The sequence below is a fragment of the Dermacentor variabilis genome, chromosome 4 (genome assembly GCF_050947875.1).
Source record: "Dermacentor variabilis isolate Ectoservices chromosome 4, ASM5094787v1, whole genome shotgun sequence".
Taxonomy (NCBI): domain Eukaryota; kingdom Metazoa; phylum Arthropoda; class Arachnida; order Ixodida; family Ixodidae; genus Dermacentor; species Dermacentor variabilis.
Window position 1 is genome coordinate 162506715 of NC_134571.1, and position 24819 is coordinate 162531533.

At 47.1% G+C, this 24819-nt stretch overlaps 1 protein-coding gene across 1 annotated transcript in view; it reads left to right on the plus strand.

Moving 5' to 3' along the window:
• Nucleotides 1–319: 319 nt before the first annotated feature.
• Nucleotides 320–24819, plus strand: part of LOC142578401 (uncharacterized) — a 39716-nt gene continuing 15216 nt past the window's right edge. Inside the window, exons 1-3 of the mRNA XM_075687792.1 lie at nt 320–442; nt 995–1055; nt 6589–6797. Of these exons, the coding sequence (XP_075543907.1) occupies nt 320–442; nt 995–1055; nt 6589–6797 (393 nt within the window). The remainder of the gene's footprint in view (nt 443–994; nt 1056–6588; nt 6798–24819) is intronic.

Genomic DNA, 24819 nt, shown 5'->3' on the forward strand with positions numbered 1-24819 from the left:
GAAGGACTGCCACCAGAGGCTCCAACAACAACGTCTGTCTTCCTCGCGATTAGTTTTGCTGGCAAGACACGGCCGTTACCAGCCAACCGAGACGACTGGCCTTCCTGTCCAGTCTCGACAGCGTCCACTACCATGGTGGCACTTCCAAGAGACGAGGCATCAGGACACCGCGCCTATATGGCGAGCTGCACAGGCGTCCACCGCTACGACGGGGCCGGTTCGCCGTCCGCGCCGCCCGAGTACTACACTCAGGCGGCCACGCCTCTTCAGTGGCACCAGTGGCACGCAGCCGCTCCTTCATGTTTCTCAAGACGGCTCCATGAGCCCGATGCAGTACTGCATGATCGGCCTCCTGTCCACCAGCTCATTCGCCAAAGAGGATGCGGTCGTCATCGACGCGGCCGGAAGGCCCCTGTCGCCGCACGACATCCCGTCCAAACAGGTACGCAGCTCTATGCACTCCTTTGTCGTGGAACATCAGTATGTTTTCTTAGACGTTGCAGAAATGAACAGTCGTTTCTGTCGTGTGCTCCGTGGATCCAATAGCTCGGCGGCATCAAATTAAACCATCGCGCCAAATGCGTATACATCATTAGCTTCCAGCGCAAAGCAGACGATGCCCGAGGTCAGGAAAGAACATTTATGGATTCACGCAAATTTAGGAAAATTGCACAAATTCATGACATCCCAGAGTTACGTCTCCGGTAACTGGCGAAATTAGCACAAAGTGTGACGCTGATGTTGTCCTCCACAAAGCCGTCTTTTTCTGAACCAGAAAAAACGTAGAAAAGGGCACATGAAATGGTGTGAAATACAGGATCATGGCTTTTGAACAGTAGGGTTGAACATTGATAATTTAAACTGTTCACATAAAGCTGTTACAGCAACGAAAGTGAACGCCTGTTAATACGAGAATGCATAACTACACAGTCGGCCCATTTTAAGTTTCGTGAGAAATATATTTCACTGTGGTATTCTGTTTCAACTGTTGCAGCACCTTCCCACGGTGGACATACGCGCACAGGAATTGCCCATGCAACCGCTGCGGCTCCTAGGTGACGTTCTATGGGAACCATATACAATTCCTGAACAACCATAGCCCTCTAAAGCAGACTTGGGACCTCATGGTTCGAGTACCACTACGAAGCCTCGAGCTCCGGTCTGTCAAATACGACGAATTTGGAAGGCTTACACCTTTCCCTGTTCAATAAAATATGTGCACAGTTCATAAGCTTCGGTCGTCACTATGAGATCAGTTGTTTGCTCTCGCCTTCAGGATTCAAAGAAACATCCAAATTACATTGACAGCCATACGGAATTATTCTTCTCCGTGTATGAGATTCCTTTCCGCCGAGATTAGCAATGGGATATTCAGTGTTATCATTCATTCGTGTAAAAGACTGTGCAGGTGATTAACGTAAGAACGCAGCGTCGCTTTTCGTAGCTGTAAAGGCGACGTCGTAAAGTCGCTCATGTACAGCGAGCTCAGTTATTTCCATTACGCTATCTTTAATCTTGCAACTGGACATTGTAACAAAGGTGGGACTGTGCCACATAGGCCAGCAGCCCACACAGTGCGGTAGTGCACTGATTACACCCCGTCTCTTGCGAAAACACGGAAAAAGATCAAATTAACCGAAATCTACAATAAGACAAGACATACTTTCCGTGTCAGTCTTCGGGCGCATTTTGCTCTACGTTTCAGCTCAGCCAACTACCCACATTGCAACATAACATTTGACGAGTCCGCCTTTCACATAACAAATAGGTGCAGTTCCATTCGGAATATGGCGGGAATTCAGAATACAAGGCTGGCAAATTACAGCAGAACTATCCCTTACCGTTCGTTCATCAACAAACATGTAGTGCCTGACTAGTTTTGAGCCTTTCCTTACCCGCTGTTTTGCGACAGGTAAAGTACTTTTGAATTTCTTGTAGCCTTACGGAACGTCCTGACAGAAGGCTCGCTTGTGGCAGCCGGCATCACAAGTGACACAATGCGAATTTCGGAAACCCAACATAAAATGCAAGTTGTATTTGAAGGATCCCTCCTGGGATCCCATGTATGTACAAGAGCACGGCTAAATGGTTTTTTTTTCCCCACCCAAAGCAGCGAAAATAAATTAGGTTTGTTGCATTTATTAAAGAAATAAAATCAAGGCAGTTTAGAAAAACTTTAGTTTGGTCAACTATTTATATAAATTTGTTGCGTACTACACAAGTAGAAATATAAAACTGAAAAGCGACTCTGCTGCTCGAAACCTAAAAAAAGAACATCATAATTTCGCAAATAGCACCTTTGAGTCAAACAAAGCGGACGATGCTGATTTTCTTTAGATAAGTCCAAAATATGTCCCGCATTTTTTATCAGAGCTTCTGCAAAACCCTTGTAAATGTTGTAACATTTTCGCATAAACTGAGAAAGTCAGGTATAAAATTTGCTCGCTTTAATTCTCGCATTCATTCTGCTTACAAATACCAATATCTTTTTCGTGTAAATCTTGTTCATCATTTTTCAAAAATCTTGAATTCTTTTGTAAAAACCCAACTTATGGAATGAAAGTTTATATTGGCACAACTGATGTTATAAGGCTTCTCTCCTAAATGCCTTATATTTCTTACAATTATGTTGGAGTCAGTCAGCAAAAATGGAGTCAGCCCCAAGGTAAAGCTTCCCAGCTCTTAAGTGTGTATAATTCTTCTGTGCAATAGTGCTTCGGCGCTGGACACATCGCACGCTATTTTCTCGCCCTTGCTTTACAACGTACTGAGCTCGACATGAACAGCAAACTATCACTATCCTACAGAAATCCGGCAGGCCCCGTTTATTTCGAGAGTGCTCACCTACCGATTCGAATCACGGAGACAGAAGCAAATAAAATGCTAGCAATGATTCTAAGGGCGAGGCATTAAGAGGTACAAGCAAAAGGCAGACATGGCTTTAAAGAATAAGACAGCCTTGGGGACAAGGGAACAACGTTATTAAGAAGTTTGTTACCCCTTATTTGTTATGCTCTAGTATGTTGCGTGTTAAATCGAAGTTCCAGCTCCAAAAAGTTACTCAAATGTGTGTCTTGCTTTTGCACATGATACACCTCACGTAATGTATTGATTTTAAAACGAAGTTTTATTTGCCTACTGCGCCACTGTTTCGCCTGGGTGTCCGGTTGTCCTTCTCTGGTCGGATTCTCGCCGAGTCGATTTAACCTTAGTGTACAAAGAAGAAGCGCGTCGAACCTGGCACGTTGACTTGAACCTGGGCCTCACAATGCAGCCGCATCTGGACGCGAAGGCAAGTATAGCTTTCACGTGCCAACACCAACTAGCTATTTGATAGGGTCTCCACATGTTGATTATGATGATGATTTTTAGTACTAAAGCACATACCCACAGCGGAGTATTGGTCAAGAAACAGGCGGCACATAAAGCGCCCCCAACTTCCTCCTCGAGGTGATCACGGTGTGCTGACGATGATTACGATTTCCATTCAATGGCACATATCGACAAAGAGGGGTTGACCAGAAACTGGCGGTACACACTGTGTCACCAATTAGTTCTTTGATATGATCTTTGGTTGTTGATTAGAAATTACATTGTACGGCACTATCCACAAAAGGGGATTGGCAAGGAGTGGTGACAACTTCTTCATTATGGTAACGATACAAATATGGCACCTACTTATGACGGGGGATTAGCCAAGAAGCGGACAGTACTTAGTGGGCAAAAAATTAGATATTTGATAAAATTGCCGCCTGTTGAGGATGACTGATTTCCGAGCCAGGGTCGGGATAATGCTATTGAAAATCTAACTTTATTACTATTTTCTTTTTCGCTCTTCGTCAGTAGGATACGAAAGGCACTCTGCTAACGTTATTACCATGATTGGCTGTTTGTGAGCGGTGGCTGATAATGAAGGAATGCGCAGTGATCAGAAACCTGTTCAACTTTCATGCGCGCTCGCTTCTATGCGTTTCGTGGTATTTTTTTTTCTAACTTCTAAGCAATGGAACAACCTACCCACTGAAACTGCAATGTGAGCTGCTATTACCAACTTCTAATCCTTCGACGAACAAGTAGTAAATTAATGGGCCCACTCACTCTCATATAATACCCTTTCATATGACCCATTTAGGTAGTAATAAATATATAAAGCGAAAGAACAACGTCGAGTAAAGGAATTGCTACTTTCCAAGGCGTTGATTAGTTCATCACAACAGCAGGTCTTGGAATACAATAGTTGTACTATATCATGTGTTGCACCACGGTCAGGATACAGTCATCAAAGCGAATTTTACTATGATACTGCTACTGCACAGGTTGCCGATAGTTGTACATCTGAATTGCAACTACGCTCAACAGTTATCACTTTCTTTTCCTTGTCTTCTTTAGGGAAAGAGCTATTATTATGGGCGACTAGTCAGTGCTGAGCAGATAGTATTCGTGGTTCGTACCTAGAAACATTCTCTGCAAAAAAAAAAGTGATAATTGAAATCTTCCCGGAGACAAGTTGTTTTCGAGATGATCAAATTTAAACAACTGCGCCGTGGCCACCAGTAAGCAGATAACTAAAGCCCTACCTCACATCTCCACTAATTACATACTACTCGTGGGACTTGGGGCATGGTGGCTCATCCTTCGTGGTTCATTGGACATTGTGATTCACATTACTACTCACCCTTCCCTAAGGGACGTGATTCAGTGGAAAAATAATGAACCGGTAGTGGACATGCTTATTAACTTTCTTACTCCTCATTCTGCCCTCACTGTAAACGTACTCATTGATGATGTACGACTCATCATTTTTTACACGTTACGAATTTCGTGTGTTTTTAAAACTGTACCTGCACTGTGGACTCCGGGCCTATGAAGTTGTGTCTCTTCTTTTTCTAATTCAATATCAATTTGTCTGATATTTGTGCTAGGCTGAAAGGAGTAGGCATCTCCATTATAGAATGGCTACATCTTGCATCTACATCCGTTATAGGATGTCTCTTTCTTTTTATTTTTATTTCAGAAAAAAAAACATTTAAAAAATTCTTTCGTATTAGCACAACTTTTGTAATAAATGCCTATTTTAATCACCAATAACACATGTACATTCTCCACGGTCGTAAGTGATGTGCTTAACTTGTTCTCCTTCTTATTCCTTAACCTCAATTGGGCCGTCGAAGATCCACTGATTTGTTACTGCGATTAGCATTCTCATGGTATTGTATGCACGTCCCGAGGGGTGGCTGTCTGCCCTTTTACATATCCATCTTTCTGGAATATTTCTAGGACGCTTTCGATTTTCCCGCGAAAATCGGTGGCGGAGAAATACATGGTCAAGTGGGTATAGCATCGGGCTGCTGTGCTGAGGAAACAGCATTCAGGGCCAACCACCGTAGAACCAGCCACAGGTTATGCGGCGAAGTGTACCTATGTGTCACTCATCAAGGAAGCCTTTTGACGCCGAAATCGGCAACTCTGGATGCGGCAATGAGCATGGAGCACTAGGTATGTATCTAGTGCCCCATGCTTCATGAACCCATGAGCCTCTTTCGCACCGACTTCGACCAATGAGTGTGTGCCACTCCGTCTGCGCTGGTATTCAATGAACATTTTTGTCGTTAGCTTGGGCAACTAAGCATTGCCACTGTGCATGTGCCGCTGTATAATGACAAAGAATATTCTTTAAATTTATCCGATGCCCGGCGGCATCCAAACTGCTCGACGCGCGTACATTGCGGCGGCACCGCTAGATGACGCACTATGTGGAAACAGATGCACCAAGAAGGAGCCTCACTGTAATGCACATTTCGAAGTTGCCAATGCAGCGTGTCGCTACATTGCTTCAATGTCAGTCGTCATAACATCGATCTTGACCGCAAGATGGGTTCTTCCATTTTTTTCCCGTCATTTCGGTCTTTCTGCAGCAGCAGTGCATTCTATTTTGCCGCGTACATGGCACTTCAGTGGCAAGAGTACATGCATCAATTGTCATACAGGCGATGCACGCAACCTCGCTCGTTCATGTATGGCTGTCCATCTCTTCGAGGCCCTGGAATCCGCGTGCAGCATATGAGAGATCTGGCATATCACAAGTTTATTCTACCAAGTAAATCTTATCGGCCACTTTTTAGGGTGTACAGCCAACAATGGCTGGCCAGAAAATATTTTGTTACTTTTCAACAGTGTCGATATTTCTTCCCTGAAATAATTCTCGTTATTCTAAATTTCGCGACCTGTTCAAATTAACAAATAAGTCTAATAGCAGCGCGTGCGAAAAAAACCGTTTTACACCATCTTCTTCCTCAACTGATTTTTCATGAATCATATCATTAAGTCGGACTTCACAGCACCACATGATATTCTTCGGTTAGTTACATCCCATTATTTGCAGCTTTGTACGTCGTAGAGACATCTCTCGTGAGGGGACGTTTCCTGGTACGGCCAGATTTCCTTCCTATGCTTCATATCGCGTACGCGCCAACGTTAACCCTCATCGCCATCATCACGAAGGAGAATCAGTGCTCGCGCTCAGTCGGCACCGCCCACCCTCGGAAAGACCCGATCGAAGGAGTGCTTCGCTTCGCGTCCCGCTCTCAGCGACCCTCGCATTTGACGACGACAGCATGGCGGCCCCCGACGCGGGTGCTCTAGCGCGGAGGGGGTCCATCGCTCCACCGGTTGGTGGAGCGGCAGTCCCCGTGGGAGCGGCGCCCGTGGTCCCGGCGTACGTGCCTCCGGCGCAGGTCTACGAAGACGACGAGGACGAGGTCGAGGAGGTCATGAAGCCCCAGAGGCAAATTGTGCAGGTAGGCGGGTTCCCACCTGGTTCATTTCTATCCCAAACTCCGCTAACAAAGCAACCTCACTTCTCAGACCATATAGCTTCCTAAAAATACTTACAAATGCCATTGTGGAGCTTTACTTCATAAGACCACGATTTCAATATAAGGCACGCCGTAGTGAGGGACTACGGATTAGTTTTGACCATTTGCTCTTCCTTAACGTACACCTACATCTATGTACAGGAACGTCCTTGCATTCCGCCTGCATCGGGACGCGGCCCCCGCGGCCGCGGTCTAGCCCGCGTCCGCGAGCTCAGTCACGCAACACAATAGCGACCGAGTTACCGCGCAAAGTGATTGAGGTCCCAAATGTGGTATGGCGGCGAGAAGAGGCAGCCGCCGTAGCCACGGTTTATTTATGCCGGCTAGCCATGGTGCCACGGGATCTCGGGAGTGGCCGATACCACGGCCACTCAAGTCGAGCACTGCTGGTGTATTCGTTTATCGCGCTACCTGCGCGTTGGCCGCCTTCTTCTTTACCGGCCCTGAAGGCTGTAGTCCCGCCGCTACGGTGCCCTCACTCCTATTTCGAAGCACGATTGAAAGATGTACATAAAGGCGCGCGTTGTCTTGCGCGTTGCAACACGGCAAGGACAGTTGAGGCGTATTGGCCAGTTTTTGGCCCGTGCCTAGAGTTCTGGCCGTTGAGGTGAACAACGCTGAAAACGGGGTCGTCGAATGCCGTTCAACTATGGTGATGACGTTGGCTGTGGTAGCGGTGGTGGCTCGTAGTGTCGGGTTATGCAACCTTGGGGAGATGTACCAGGCACCACCAGCAGCGTAGGATGTGATCCAGGCGCAGCCATAGTGACGCCTTTGTACAAAACCACGAGCTGCCTCAGGTTCTCACAGATGCACGGGCCTGTAGGAGTCGGTTCTCCGACCGAAAGAGGACCGTCTGGCAGCTCGCGACTTTCGCGGAAATGGCGCAAGTGTTGGTCACTCGAGTTATTGACGTAGAAGTTATTTTCGAGCTGAAGAAACGAGATTTCAGAGCTACTCCTTCAATTCTTGTGTGTCTTGCGTACACGGTAGGCGCGAGCAGAGAACATCGGAATTCTCGCCTGCTGCTGCTTGCGGTGAAATCTTGAATGCCGCTAGCATCAGCGTTGTGGTCGTCGCTGAAGACATCGCGAAGGTTGTGTTTGTGGAGTCGCCGCCTCTGTGACAGTGAGCTGTACGCCCATTGAAGCCCGTGGGAGAGCCTCTGAATTGGTGATGAGTGACGTGTCCCCGAACGGAAAGCGGATAGCTTGCGGGAATGTCCAAGCGAGAAGAGCGATGGACCGTAGGGTAGCAGAAAGCGCTCTAGTTTGGCCCAGTCAATACCTTGGAAAGAGTCGTCCCGCAGCTGCCTCTAAGAAAGGGGGGAGGTTCACGTACAAAGCATAGGTTTAGAGCCGGGGCCAGCGCAGGCTGACGAACACCACGAATGGACGCAGGCGATGAGGGACGACAGGACGCGAAATTAGGTGATGGTTAAGATGAGAAGAGCTGTTGTGATGGAGAGCCAGCTGGAGGACACTGAGCACGCGAGGGGATGTATACTCGCGGACAACTTTCTGTGGCAATGAAGGGATGCCTACGGAGGCAAAGCAAGCACTAGTGAGAAGGCTTCTGAAAAGAGGCCCGTGTTTTCATCCACGGTAGTGTAAGCTAGGTAAGAGAAAATATAAGCACCTCATTAGCAACAATTAAATATGATAATGCATACTACTAAATATAAAAGTTGACTTATTTTGAGTCGTTTCCTTCCGCGTCTGGGCAAGCGCGAGACCATCGCACGTGAAGCTGTGCCGATTCAACGTCTTTTCCGAGCAAGCAGAAGCACTGTCAAACGCTGTCGGACTGCCTGGCGCCGTAGCACATGTGTAGCAGCCGTGCACTCGTAGCTTAAAAAATAAATAAATAAATAAATAAATAATTAAGGTTACTGTACACGCTTCTGATTTTACATTCTTTGTTTATATCTGTTAACACTTTTACTATATATTTCTCAAAACAATTCTCTTATACAGGTACATATTCCTCTAACCTATCACGTCGTATCAATCTCTTCCTCACTTTTTCTCAACAATACTGTAAACGTCTGTTGTTGCTTATCGACTGTTGAGCGGTTGATAGTTCCGTCCAGTTCAAATCCAAACGCTTTTGGAAGGTGTACATTACTTAGGCGTCTCCTTGGGCGAGTACCTTCGCACTCTATTAAGATGTGCTGAGTGGTCTCCGGATTTTCGCTGCAGTGTACATATGTTCCATCCAGTTCCTAATACTTTCTCTGGCATATTTTTGTCCTTAGGCAACTAGCTCAAGCCTGAAACAGCAAGGCACTGCACATTGTGTTATAGTACAGATTTTTCTTTCTTATTTCTTTCTTCTCATTCTTGTAAACATCGCAGTCTTCTTTGTTTAGGTTATTTACATCCAGTGTAGTGTCTGTTTCTTTCACTCTTTTTGAAGACTCTTGGTTGTCTATGTACACTTATAATTTTCCTGTACTTGGTTATCACCCGTTGAAGTGCGTCTTTCCTCTGGACTAGGACAGCACCGAGGCCTAGGCTACTGGCGTCATTGTGGATTTCTGTATCGGCGTCCTCGTTGAAGTGCGCAAGTACCGGTGGCACCTGCACGCGTCGTTCGAGTTCTTGAAATGCGTGGGCCTGCGGCATTTCCCACTTGAACTCGATATCGCATTTAGTCAGATGTGTAAGCGGCTCAGCGATGCGTGAAAAGTCCTTGACGAAGCGCCTGTAGTAGGCGTACATGCCAAAGAATCTACGCACTGCCTTCTTTTGCTGCATAATGGAAAATGCGAAATAAAGTTGAAGTAAAAGTTGTGGATGGGTTGCTGGAACTCTGCGAAGGCAGCGGTCTTCTGTGGATCGGGGTGGACTTCAAGTTTGCCGATGACGTGGCTCTGAAAGAGCAGCTCATCTTACGCAAAGCGGCAGTTTTCCGGCTCTAGAATGAGCCCTGATGACTTGATGGCCTCCAGCACTGTCGCAAGCCGCCTAAAATAATTGTTGAAGTTTCCCACGAGAATGACGGCGTCATCCAAGTAATCAATACAGGCCTGCCACTTAAATCCTGCTAGTACAGTGTCCATCACGTGCTGGAACGTTGCAGGCGCCAAGCACGATACGAATGGTATGACCTTGAAATCATAGAGGCCGTCTGGCGTGATGAAAGTGGTCTTTTCGCGCTTCCTCTGGTCAACTTCAATTTGCCAGTAGCCAGTCTTGAGATCCATCGACGAGGAGTACTTAGCGTTCCAGAGCCGATCCAATGCGTCGTCTATCCATCGGAGGGGTGTATACGTCATACTTCGTGATCTTGCTCAGTCGACGATAATCGACGCAGAAACGTAAGGCTCCGTCCTTTATCTTCAAGATTATAGGGGATTCCCACGGGTTTTCGACGGCTGGATGATGTGGTCGCGTAGAATTTCGTCAAGTTGTTGTCTCGCGTACTCGCGTCAAAACTCAGTAGGGGGTCTGGCGGAGTTGTCGAGCGCTCTCTTCGGTCATTATGCGATGCTTTGAAACTAGTGTTTGTCGTATCCTTGACGACGTAGAAAAACTGTCTTGGTATTGGCGAGAAGGCTTCTGAGCTGTTGCTGCTTGCTGATGAGGAGACTTGATGAGGTCTTGGGAGGCGAGACTCTCCGAACTGGACCTGGGAAGCCAACTGGCGACCCTCGACCAGGCCCGGCGAGCCGCGATCGCCAGTGGAGCCCTGTCAGAGGGAACCACCCAGGAATAAACCGCGCAACGGTTTCTGCAATAATAAAGTTTCTCCTCCTCCTCCTCCTCGGCTTCTACGCAGTGATAGCAAAGCGGACGGTGGTTGGGTGCCCGTCAAACGTCCGTCTTCCTTGGAATGCTGTGTGGGGCGATGGGTTGGCTAGCTGGCGGCGGCGGTAGTAGACTACGGCACTGTGGCGTTACGGAGCCCTGGCGCGGTCGCGGAAGGGGACCTTGACGTCAGGCAGGAGAACGGCCCTTCTCTTTTGCCTGATCCCCCAGCCTCGCGCGTGACAGAAGAGGGCACGTATGCGGGCCACCTTCCTCGGGTGCGCGACGCTCTCTCCCCTAGGCTCCACCCACCCGCACCACGTGACTATGCGGTACGATACTATTTTTACCTGTGGAAAGAGGAGCGTTGCCAGAAAACTCAGCCCAGCTGTGTGCCACCTCGCGTTGCCTAGCAACCACCTGCGAGAGCGCCGAGCCACGTAACCTCCGCGCACCCCATTCGTTTAGGGCGGTGTCATGACCTCACAGGCGAGTAAAAACTCGGGCCGGCGTGGTGACACGCCTCTCTCCTCCTCTACTTCGTGCGTATGTGCTGCTCCCATGGGAAGACGGAAGAAAGTCCGGACGCCCGAAGAAGAAGCGGCTTACCAGGGAGAGTACCGTATTGTCATCCGAGAAGCGACGCGTCGCCGCCTAGCTGATCCGGAGCACCACGCCGAAGTTGCGGCTGGGAAGAGGTGGCGCCAAGTCTAGGATGCCGAGTTTCAGTTCAGGGAATGCGAGAGTCGGGGCCTGAACGCTCATCCTCGCCGAGAAACTATCTCGGCCTGCGACTGCTCGAAAATTTCCAGCGGCAAGCGCACCGAGACGCAGGGGGTGTGAATGGCCGATTCCAGCGCAAATTTCTGGCCATAGAGTTTGGGCACAGCTGTCACATCTGTGACCGACAAGGAAGCTCGGCGCGCGTCTCAGCGGGACTACGATCGACGAAGGAGAGCCGATCCTGCCCATCGCGCCGAGGCCACCGCCGACAAACACTGTTGCGGAGCCCCGAATCCCGAGTTTGTTGACAACGAACGCTCCCGACTGAATGCTCGGCGCAGCCGGGAATCGGTTTCGGGTCTGCGCGTCACCGAGAACTTCCAATGCTAAGTATGCAAATGCATGGGAGGTGCGAACGCCTGCTTTCAGCGCAAATTCCTCGGCATAGAGTTCGGGCACAGCTGCCGCTTCAGCGATTGGCTCTGGTTTTACGTGAATCTCTCCCCGGTGACCTTGATGCGGAACGTTGGACAAAACAGCTCTGCCTTTTAAGCGCTTCGCGAAGCCTTCCCCGACGCCACCGACCATGATGACGACCACGACGACGGTTGGACGTCGAGGACGAGGACCGCGTCGAGGGTGACGACTTGTATTGAAACACTGTACATAATAAATTGTGACGCACGTACTGTGGCTTGTATACGTGTGACTTGCTGGGGCTTGTGTGGCTTAGCTGCCTGGCCGTGTATGACCTCCCAAGAACTTGGCGTAACTTAGCAAATAGTGGCGGCACCTAGCATGAGCATAGTTAAGCCATCCATAAACTCATAAACTTAGCAAAACCAAGCAACGCTTGGTATGAGCCCAGCCAAGCCATGCATAACATTGCAAAACTTAGCAAAACCTAACAACACTTAGTGTGAACCTGGCCAAGCCATGCATAATTTCGCAAAACTTAGCAAAAATTAGTATGAACCTACCCGAGCCCTGTATAAGCTCGCAAAACTTAGCCAAACCTAGCAAAGCTAGCAGAAGCTAGAACTATAGCTACGCTGTGACCCAGCCTTGCACCAGTAGTGCGACCTGCCCATCTTTTTCTTTTATTTGAAACCTGCAAGTCGAGGAGGTCTAAAGCTCATAAGCTGCAGTTGGCCAGTCGTCTAAATGCAAATGAGAAAAAGCAACCGTGGAAGTTTCATTGAAGTACCTAATGTATTATGTGCTCGAGAAGTGACGGCATCAGTGCTAGGGTGTTTCCACTTGTCTTGACCACGCCGATATCTGATTGCTCTCTCGGGCACAGTAAAATGATATGAAATTTACAAATTAACGTAAAACTCCAAAATTTAATTTTTAACAAAGCTACCACTGAGTCAGATGGCACACAACAGCTGGGCGTTGATTGACATATTCATCAAGAATATTGCACCTATATTAGGATTTGGTAACTTGGTCATGAGAAAGAAATTGACTAAAAATAAAACTGTTCTGGAGTGCATAAGGCATGCAATACCTAATCATGCCCGGAAGCTTACCACTATAGTTGAAAAGTGCGCAATCATTGCATTCAACAGGTGCTAACCAATTGAGCAGAAACTTGGAGGTTAACAACGCAGCTGTAGAAGACGCTAAAGACCGCCCATAGAGCGACGGGCCAAAAAATGTTGCGCGTAACGTTAAGATTCAGGCAGTTAGCGGTGTGGATCAGTAAGCAAACAGCGATAGCCGATATTCTAGTTGACAATAGGAGAAAAAAAATTATGCGTATCCCACCCACTGTGGGAATCGATGTAAGCGAAGCTTCCTGTGCTGTTTGATTTGATTGACGGTAATTGGCAGTGATGACGACGGCTAATGTTTGGTTTCTTAGATATTTAGTACAACATAACAGTGGGGACCTCACGTTGAACGTTACCTTGCGTGCACCACAGCTGTTTGTCTGCGTATTACACCGAACACCCAGGGCGAGAGGATTGCTTCAGATGTTGTTGTAAGCCATACTTCCTAACCAAGGAGAATGTCGACCATACTTATAGTCTCGCATGTCACTTGGCATCGTGGCCGAAGTACTAAACATTAATTGAATTCTGGAGCTGCGCGAGCCAAAACCACAATAGAATTATTAGGCACGCCGCAGTGGCGGATTGTGGAATAATTTTGACACCATAGTACCCTTTACCCTCTCCTTAAATTTAAGTGCAAGAACGTTTTTTATTTCGCCCCCGTAGAAAGTTGGCGGCCGTGGTTTGGATCAAACCCACGACCTCGAGCAATGCCATGGCCACAAGGCTACCGCGGAGGGCAATAAAGTCTTTATTTGGCGTGTGACCACTTCCCTAGTGTCATTTAGACCCTTTAATGCGGCCCTGCTTCTGCATGCCCTGCGTAAGTTGCCCGCTTGACAAACTTGCAATATGTTTATTTTTCAGAAATAGCAGATAGGTACCGTATCGTGCCTTTAATTTAAATTTATTCCATTTGCCCGCAACGGCTGTCGTCTCTCAAGTAGTAGCGTTTCCTTGCCTTGGTCATGTCGCCTTCTCCCTCTCCCGCCATCACACTATGTATCATAGTGTGATGGCGTCATCCACTGTCATGTCATCCACCTTCATAGAGTGGAATGGCTCATGATTTTTTTATTGGTGAATTTATTGAGATACCTTGTGCGCCCAGAAGGGGCATTACATAGGGGGAGGGGGCATAAAGCAGAACGGAATTTTTACAATCGAAGGCGCATTGCAGTTGGTCAATGCAGCACTTTGGTACAGCAAGTCTTCAAACATAGTAGCAAGTTAAACATACTTAGAAAAATGAGCAATCAATAAAGAAAGAACAAAATATTGGATGCGAATAAATACACTGGGAGAGAAAATTTTGTTACTGGAAGTGCTAGGAGATTCTCGATACGTTAGCAATGCTGAAAGAAATAAAGAACACAGCGTTTTCCTGGTAATTCTGGAGGGCAACTCATTCCATTCTGATATTGATAAAGTTAAAGGCGAATTCTTGTACTTTTTCCTCCAGGCGAAGATAGGGTCAACTTTGAAGGCATGATCGATGCGATGTGAAGTACGAAGTTGCGGTAAGAGACGCGACCGTGTAAATGATGTGTTGCTGGGATTCAGCTAAGCTAGCGAATTTTCCGGGCATTGCGAGTGGCGGCAAGCTGAGCATTTCCTTCTGACGTGAAACGCTTTGAAATTGCACGTAGGATGACAAGATAAATGGCGCTGCTTTGTTCTGGGCGGCTCCGAGTAGGTTAGTAAGGGTGATGTGGTAGACATGACAAATGATTGATGCTTATTTCTCGGCAGCTGCAGTGTTAAATCTTCCGTATGTTTCGATAGTGTAATTTACTATGAGCGGATAGTAGCCCCATTGTTGCAATTAAAGCTTTCCCTTGGATCAGGCCCCTGGGCTTGCTCAAACACGCTTCGGTTTAGAATAGGCAGCACCCGGAGCTTCATAACGCCAGCGCGTTTCCTAGGGCACTTTAGGATGACTAGACGTGCTGAGGTTTTCGACGTTCATTGTGAAGCAGCTTTTGAAGCGCAGCACCAGACACTCCTAAAGAGAGATAAGAAAAGTTTGTTGACAAGAAAGCGAGATGTAGTTCTGTCCCCTCGGATTGTTTTTCTTACGCCTCTTTGGGTGTGGCAGACGTTCAACTTCGATAGGAGCCTAGATCATATTTTTCCGCCGTACTAAACTAGGCCAACCTGATTTGTAAGGTCATCGAGATGATCGTGCCCCAGCTCACAACATTTCAGTCTCATTGCGCTGCTTTGCTTGCACAGGTTCGCAGCTTATGATCATTACAAGCCACTGAATAAAAAATTACGCCACAAATACTTAAAGAGACCTAAGAAGAGGACACTCCCATCACCGGTATAATGGTATAATCACCGGTACCGGTATAATGTACCATTATACCGGTACTTGGGGGTTACTATTACCTGCAATATCACATGCAATACTCATATTAATATTATCAGTAACAGTGCTAACCGCACATTAGGATACTTACGACGCAAGTTCAATAAAGCCCCACCTCCCCTCAATATGGTCCTACACAAAACTCTTGTGCGCTCGAAGTTAGAATACGCCGCTGCACTCTGGAACCCTAACTACTGCAAATTTGATTAGGTCTGAAATATTAATTCAGAGTAGCGCGGCGCTTTTCGTTCTTTCTAATTACCATCGTACAAGAAGTATAACAGCAATTCAACAAGCTCTATCACTGCCATTTCTGTCACTGCGTCGCAAGTATTTCCGCCTTTGCCTCTCTCATAAAGTCTTCCATTGTTCTTCACTACGTACCGAACTTATCACGCAACCCACTTATGGCTCATCACGTATTGACCACAAACACTAAGTTAAAGACATTTTTGGTAACACAAACAATCTTATTTTGATTCATACCGCACACATCAAACGATTGGAACCACCTACCTCACGAGATTATTTCCATTATTGATCATCGTTTTTTTTTCCCATTCCTTATCTGCGCAACTGCATTGTGATAGCCTTGCTTAATCATCTCGTGTATTTCTCCTCGCCACTCCTTTCTTTTTCTTTATACATGTGTTGCGTTGCCTGCAATTTCTTTTGCTTTTTCATATTTTCTTTTCTTGCTCCTGTCTTCTTTCTCCCGTTTCCAAATTTTTCTTACGCTCATATTTGCCACTAGTATTGTATAGCATGCTGTGTTTATTTCTGTTCAGTTCAGTTATATTTATTTTACTACCATTCAATTACATTTTATTTCACATTTACAATTTGTCGCTAATACTGTATAACGCTGCACGTTTTATTCTGTTCTTTTATTTGTTTATATGTTGTCACCCACTCCACTCTGCAATACCTCGGCGATTGAGGGTATCAAAAACAAACAAATAAATAAATAAATAAATAGAGTTACTGTACATGCTTCTGATTTTACATTTTTTGTATATATCTGTTAACACTTTTACTATATATTTCTCAAAACAATTCTCTTATACAGGTGCATATTCCTCTAACCTATCACGTCGTATCAATCTCTTTCTCGCTTTTTTTCAACAATACTGTAAACGTCTCTTGTTGCTTATCGACTGTTGAGCGGTTGATAGTTCCGTCCACTTTAAATCCAAACACTTTTGGAAGGTGTACATTACTTAGGTGTCTCATTGGGCGAGTACCTTCGCACTCTATTAAGATGTGCTGAGTGGCCTCCGGATTTTCGCTGCAGTGTACATATGTTCCATCCAGTTGCTAATGCTTTCTCTGGCATATTTTTGTCCTTAGGCAACTAGCTCAAGCCTGAAACATCAAGGCACTGCACATTGTGTTATAGTACAGATTTTTCGTTCTAATTTCTTTCTTCTCATTCTTGTAAACATCGCAGTCTTCTTTGTTTAGGTTATTTACATCCAGTGTAGTGTCTGTTTCTTTCACTCTTTTTGATGTCTCTTGGTTGTCTATGTACACTCATAATTTTCCTGTATTTGTTTGCCAACTTTCTTGACGTCTTCCATTTTGTGTCCGTGCTTTTCAGGTGCAGGTGCTTGTACACTTCAGCCGCCCATTTACTTTGATGGATATCCTTGAGTCTTTCCTCAAAACTAGTTTTTATCTGCGGTTCGCTGACTTTAAGAAAGGTCCACCAGATGTCGCCCTACACTGCCTCATTTGTCACAATACCTACGCTCCCAAAGCCAACAGGCCTACCCATGTTTGGTTAACTTGCAATCTCGACAATATATCCGATTTTTAACTACACACTGCCATTTGCGAATGGCAGTGCTGACATTTTTCCCTTCCAGATGCCCACCCACCACCTTATATTTATTGTAGCCCCAAAGTACTGCATGCTTCATAATGGCTGCATTTCACTTCTCCTTGATTTTCCGATTATCTTGGTGAGTGTTTAATAAGTCGTTCCTTCGTTTTTTATACGCCTAGCAAATATCGCTTGACTATCGGTTCGCTATAGTTCGGCTTGTTTCCGTATAGCCAGCTACACGCGCGCTAATATTGAGTGCTGGTAGCCATTTGCGACACACCTAGTCGATGCCATATTGCATCTCAGAGGGAGACCACCACAACTCTCGCTACTAACTCGTAGTCTCGCGCGCGTACAACGTTTGCGCCATCATGCATTCAGGTGCGCGTTCGCCGCTCGTTAGCGCGGACGTTGTTTACTTCACAACACGCATAGAATAAAGTGCCCGCTTCTAACAATATAAGAACTGTAATTTTAAGCAATGAGTGCGCTGCACTTAGCAAGAGCCGACTTCCGTGCGGTAATAATATCGTGTACTACATCCGCAGTACCAACGTTTTCCCGCCAGGCCGCGACACTTACTGGTTTTTGAGACTTTCTTCGCAACTAAAAATTTGTGATTCCTGTTTAAATCTTGAACAGCGTGCCGTATTCTCTCACTATAAATCGCTGTCATTCGCTTTCTTTCATGCCGAAGTTATTCCTAATAATGTCTCTGATGTACCACGAGGCACAATCTTTTTCGAAGGTGTTACCGTGTTCATCTCTTGCATCCGATTGCGAATATTTAATTTGGGCTACGGGTGCCCTTAGATAGTTCGAAGATCTTTTTGGTGCACCTTTGTCACTTTAACGCATCTTATGCACCCAATGTTCACTTGCGCATTAAATTACTCTCGCACGAGCTCACTCGCCCATCTTTTCTTTTCTAGTGATTTTGTTCCGTCTAAGGAGCGCCTCTTCCTGTAATCCCAACCTTTTGGCTTCTCAATTATACCAAGACGCCTCACATGCTCTTCTATACCTTGCTTTATTTCCTTGTTACACCGCCTGCATGGCGTCTTCTTTCCAATCCAATAATTTTCGGTCGTGTCTGTCTTATCTTCTGCTCAATTTCCTTGCTGTTCTAGACTGTTGTAGGAAGCGGCTCCATTTTCTTCTCTATATGTTCTTAGATCTGTGTTAATTGCTTTTCATTCATCTTTTAAGAGTTTTCCTGCTGTTGGTTCGTGTTTGCGTTAATATATTTACAAAAATTGTAAGGTAAACGCTTGTGATCGCTACCCCGGCGATCGTTTTCATGTTAATCTATCGTATATTAGTATGGTGGTTCGTAGGCCGTTTGCCAAACAAAAGCGTAGGCTATATATGACTGCCTGTTTCCGCATTGCCACGTTACTAGTCCATGACACTCATTCTCACTGTTAGCACCTATGAGGTTCTGTTGATTGGACAGATTCGCAGCACTCGAGAAACGTTGCATACAGTATTTACGTGATAATCCTACATGTGCGCATTCATATCTACTACTATTGCCACCTGTCCCGATTTCCTGAACTATATTATATCGCTTCTAACGCAATCAATAAATCCCTTATTTTTATCTCTGCTATCACTGCATGTACATAGCTAAGCTACTCAACGCCGCGTTTTTTTCCTTCTCATCCGTCGCTTAATTTTTATTATTGTTTGTTTAATCATTTGAACGGTATGTTGATTTTATTTTAACAATGAAATATGTGTTGGTACTAACAACACATGCATGTGGTATTTAGTTAAAAATCTGTATAAAGCCGCTGCTCTGAATTCATGGAAAACTTTGAAGGCGCACCAGTGTATCCCCTCCCGTTATAGATTGAGGCCTATAAATACAGATGGGTGTACTCGTAATCGATAGAGACACGATGTTGTGGTGAACGCTCGCTTGTACTGTTGTTTGATCTTTGTATGCGATATGATGTGAGCTAATGCTCTAGACCACTTATAGCAAGCCTAGAATGGCGAACACTGACTTTTTTTACCTCGAGAAGCTAGCCCCGCGAAATGTAGATAGCGTTGCTGTGCCACCACAAGCCACCACGGCAAGACTACAAATGAAGCTGTGCAAGGTGATATGGGGCTGGACTAATTTTGAAGTGAGGGAAGAGAGGGTATTGATATATCTTTACAGGAAAAACATTGATTCACAGTGGAGGAAACGAACTATGAAATTTACCAGCAAGTATGCGGCCTGTAGGGTGGGCAACACAGTAACAAAGAACGTCAAGCGGAAAGTCAGAGACGCTGACATAATCTCATGGGTTGCCGCAATGGAAAAGAAACCTGCCATGAGTAACTTCTTAAGAGGAAAAAGCGAAATCAGGAAAGAAACAATTTATGATAGCTCATGCGGAAGCTCATTATTTTTCGAAGCGAGATCGGAATGCCTTAGAACACGCAGCTATAAAGCGAGATAGAAGAAGGAAGAAGAAGCATGTGCTTGCTGCGGTAAAGCTAGGGAAACGATGGAGCATGTTTTATTAGAATGTGAGGAGATCTGCCCAGCGGTCGATTTAAGAACCACTGGCCTCCTTGAGGCCCTTTGGTTCAGCGAGAGCAGACGAAAAGCAAACATGTCCGCAATAGAGATTACTAAGAGTCGATTGGCAGGTTGGTGGAAGAAAAGTAGGGAAACGAGAAAAAAAAACGGAGACGTACAAAAGCAAAGTTCGCAATAGGGGGTCAGAAAATTTGGTTGTGCGAGTTCATAGTTTTTTCTATCTTCTTTTTTCTTTGTTAACGAAGGTAGGAGATTAGGCTGTATAATAGCAAGAGCTTGGTGGCGCAACCCACTGCTCCGTTCCAAAGAGGACGCTCATAACATCCATCCATCCAAGCCGCCATCGTAGGACGTACGTGTAAACTTTCATTAGAGCTTCACTAACATGCGTACAGTCGCGGACAGATTAAATCGAAGGCGGCCGGAGCGGCTGCGGGGCCGGCGCTGCTATGGGGCTCTTGCATTGTCCAGGGGGCGCTGCGAAAATGGTGCTAAAAAGCGCCCTCTTTCCCGAACTGGGTAGTACCAAGCTCGGTCGTCTGCTTCGGAAAGCACGTTTAGAATATGGACCTGCCTCTTTCGGTTTTGTTGTACCACGGCTTGCAGCGAATATCGGGCGCCGAAGATTTTTTTAGGAGTGGCACGCTGCGTAGAGGCAATAAATTATGCAACGCCGAATACGTGTACGCCGTTCAAGAAATAAGCGGCGAAGTTTTAGCGCGATGCCAAACGCAAGTGAAGCGAGTCGCGTACAAAGTTGAACTTCTGGTACGGTTTGCATGCTGCTAGATTCAGGCGGACAGACGCGAGGAAATGCTTGCTATAAATGAATTCACAGCAGTGATGAACACACATCCTGTGTACGGAACTGCTCGAGCGCACGACGGTACGCGCCGCGATGGCAGCGGTCTCTGGGTGTAGAGCTCGGGCCCGTAGCCCGACTGCTCTTGCCCTGCCCACGGGCACAGAAGCTCGAACGCAGGCCTTGGGCAGCAGGCGGCACGACAGATGCAAGCCCTAGCCGAGTGCGGCAATGCGTCGTATGATTTTGTAGGGTGCGAAGTAGCGGCCTAAAACTTCTCGCTAAGTCCTCGTCGGCGTATTGGGAAACCTCCTCCGTAGTGCATAGGCTTAGTCATATATTCAAGGAGCAAAAGCCCCCAGATTTTCTCTCTCGTGCACGCTCTTACTCGCGCCTGCGCAGAAACGTGGAGCTCCGTCAAAAGTGGCACGCCCCGCTGTATCTACGAGCAATTCTAAATACGCGGTCGGGACGAAGAGGCGCGTGAAACGCCAGTAGTTCACCACTTCGCGCTGTCGTGCAGTAGCGGCCGGCCGCAGGCCATCAAACTCGATGTTCTTTCTTTTTTTGTCGGCGATTTCCATTCGCTTAGGCAATAAAATGAAGCGTGGCTTCGGGTAAAAATCGCGGACCCGTGCCAGCTAGGGAAATAGGTGGCTGGTGTCGAGTCGCGTGCTCTTGCATGCGCGTCCCTTTTAGCTCACAGCCTATCCAGACCTTTAGCATCGGCTTAACGCTATTTAATCGTAGGGAGCAGCGCGAGATGACGCCGCTATAGCCGCAACGACTGATGCGCGGCCGGAGTGGGTTGACGGGGGTGCGATTGTTCTCTCTGGGGCCAGTTCATGCTGCAGCTGACGGCTGCCACCTTAAAGCCGCAGTGAATCAGTGGGACAATGTTCTCGCAATTTTGAAAACTCTCTCATGGGTCGACGGGAAATATTTGTCTTTAAAAAAATATTGGCTTGATTTTGATGAATTTTGTTCTATAGTGTTTCAAAGTAGGTTATACGTATGTACCACAGCCGGTTCTAATATTATCATATAAAAAATGCTGACGAACCTACAAAGGGGTAATAGGTCTCACCCGCGTGTCTTCAAGAAAGTTCTGCAGAATTCAGGTCGCACATCTAATCAGATTATACAAGTTTCGGTGAAACAGAACCATCGATTACATTCCAGGAACTTCCGATACATGCGAGCGCGTCCCGCACTGAGCGATAACATTTATTAGACGACGAATAATGCTCACCAGAAAAAAAAAACAAGTCGTCGTGTCAATGCCCCCCTGTCAAAAAGCATCGTCCCGATACTACACACATAAAAGGAGAGCGAAACACAGAATGACACTTATTAAACAAAAGTAGCAAAACAACAAAGAAACAAAGACCAGAGTAACATAGTCCAAAAAGAAAAGAAAGTCCAAAGTTCAGCTATGCAAAGTCGCAAAGTTTGTCAGCGTTGGTAGAGTGGCTAAGTCGTACAACGTGGACTATTTCTGGTCGTGAGCGGCACCGCTGTGATAGCGAAATGCCCTCTGGTACGACCTCGTAGTCGAGTGCGGCAATGCGTCGTATGATCTTGTAGGGTCCGAAGTAGCGGCCTAAAACTTCTCGCTAAGTCCTCGTCGGCATATTGGGATCCTAACCCAAACACAGTCGCCGGGCTGGTACTCGACGTAGCGTCGTCTAAGGCTTTAGTGTCGGCTGTCATCCCTCCGCTAGTTCTTCATCCGCAAGAGGGCGAGCTGTCGGGCTTCTTCGGAGCGCTGGAGATAGGTGGCGATGCCAAGATTCGCTTCGTCGGTCACGTGCGGCAGCATGGCGTCGATAGTCGTCGTCGGGTTCCTGCCGTAAAGCAACTTGAACGGTGTGATCCGTGTTGTTTCTTGCACCGGTGTGTTATAAGCGAAGGTTACGTACGGCAGTACGGAATCCCAAGTCTTGTGTTGACCGTCGACGTACATTGCTAGCATGTCGGCAAGGGTCTTATTCAAGCGCTCCGCAGGACCATTCGTCTGCGGGTGGTAGACAGTTGTCCCCCTGTGGCTTGTCTTTCTGTATTGCAGAATAGCTTGGGTGAGCTCCGCTGTAAAGGTCGGTTCTTTGTCGGTGATGAGGACTTGTGGGACGCCATGTCGCAGAAGGATGTTCTCGACGAAGATTTTCGCCACTTTGGCTGCGCTACTTTTCGTCAAAGGTTTCATTTCAGCGAACCGGGTGAGGTAGTCTGTCGCCACGACGATCCGCTTATTTCCGGATGTTTTTTGCCGGGAAGGGCCCCAACAAATCCATTCCGATGTGTTGAAAAAGTCGGCAAGAAGGCTTGATCAGCTGCAGTAGACCCGCTAGCCTTGTCGGTGGTGTCTTGTCTCGCTTGACAATCGCGGCATGCATTGACGTATCGGGCGACGTCGGCGGTCAGGCGCGGCCAGTAATACCTTTCCTATATCCTTGATAGCGTCTGGGAAAATCTCAGGTGCCCAGAGGTCGGATCATCATGTAGGGCGTGCAGTACTACTGGACGCAGTGCTGAGGGTACAAGAGGGTAATTCGTGCGGACTGGTGAGAAGTTCTTTACATGTAGGTTGTTTTGAAGTGAGAACGAAGACAATCATCGCTTCATTGCCCTATGGATGAAGGTTGGTGTTCCCTTCCAAATACTCTACGAGGCTTTTTAGCTCTGGTTCTGCTCGTTGCTGTTCAGCTAAGTGTTCCACGCTGATTATTCCAAGGAAGGCGTCGTTATGCTCGTCATATTACGGCGGCGGGTCACTGGGGGCGGGTGATCCGCAATCGGCATCAGATTGTTTTCGTCCGGACTTGTATACTACAGTGATGTCATATTCTTGCAGTCTAAGGCGCCACCGCGCCAGCCGTCCTGAAGGGTCCTTTGTTTCGCTAGCCAACACAACGCGTGATGGTCGTTGATGACTTTGAATGGCCCTGAATATAGGTAATGGTGGAATTTCGCTGTAGCCCAAATGATGGCGAAGCATTCCTTTTCGATCGTAAAATATACCGCCTTCCGCTTTTGACATCGCCTGGCTAGCGTAAGCTATCACCCGTTCAAGTCCTTCTTTCCTCTGGACTAGGACAGCACCTAGTCCTAGGCTACTAACGTCATTGCGGATTTCTATATTGGCGTCCTAGCTGAAGTGCGCAAGTACCGGTGGAGACTGCACGCGTCGTTCGAGTTCTTGAAAAGCGTCGGCCTGCGGCATTTCCCACTTGAACTTGTCATCGCATTTAGTCAGATGTGTCAGCGGCTCAACGATGCGTGAAAAAGCGGCTGTAGTAGGCGACATGCCAAGGAATCTACGCACTGCCTTCTTTTGCTGTAAAAAGGTAAGTGCGAAATAAAGTTGAAGTTGAAGTTGTCGATGGGTTGCTAGAACTCTGCTAGGGCAGCTGTCTTTTGTGGGTAGGGGCGAACTCGAGATTTGCTGATGATGTGGCCCAGGAAAAGGAGCTCATCTTAAGCAAAGCCGCACTTTACCGGCTCTAGAGTGAGACCTAATGAGTTAATGGCCTCCAGTACTCTCAGAAGCCGCCTAAGGTGATTGTTCAAATTTCCCGCGAAAATGACGGCGTCATCCAAGTAATCAATGCAGGTCTGCCACCTAAATCCTGCTAATGCTGTGCCCATCACGTGCTGGAACATTGCAGGCGCCAAGCACAGTCCAAATGTATGACCTTGAGCTCAGAGAGGCTGTCTGGCGTGATGAAGGCGGTCTTTTCGCGCTCCCTCTAGTCGACTTCTATTGGCTAGCAGCGAGTCTTGAGATCCATTGAGAAGTATTTAGCGTTGCAGAGCCGATCCAATGCGTCGTCTATCCGTCGGGTTGGGGGGGGGGGGCGTGTATACGTCCTACTTCGTGATCTTGCTCAGTCGACGATAACCGATGCAGAAACGTAAGATTCGGTGCTTTTTCTTCAAGACTATAGGGGATACCCACGGGCTCTCCGACGGCTGGAGGATGTCGTCACGCAGCATTTCGTCAAGTTGTTGCCTTACAGTTAGCGTTCTCGCGTCGAAACTTCGTAGGGGCTCTGGCGGAGTGGTCGAGCGCACTCTTCGGTTATTATGCGATGCTTTGAAACTGCTGTTTGTCGAATCCTTGACGACGTAGAAAGGCTGTCTTTGTATTGTCGGCGAAGGCTGCTCAGAGCTGGCCTTGAGCTCAGAGAGGCCGTCTGGCGTGATGAAGGCGGCCTTTTCGCGCTCCCTCTAGTCGACTTCTATTGGCCAGCAGCGAGTCTTGAGATCCATTGAGAAGTATTTAGCGTTGCAGAGCCCGTCCTGCTACGTCTCCTGCTGCTTACTCAAGAGGAGACTTGGATTTATGTCGAAGTTTGGTTAGG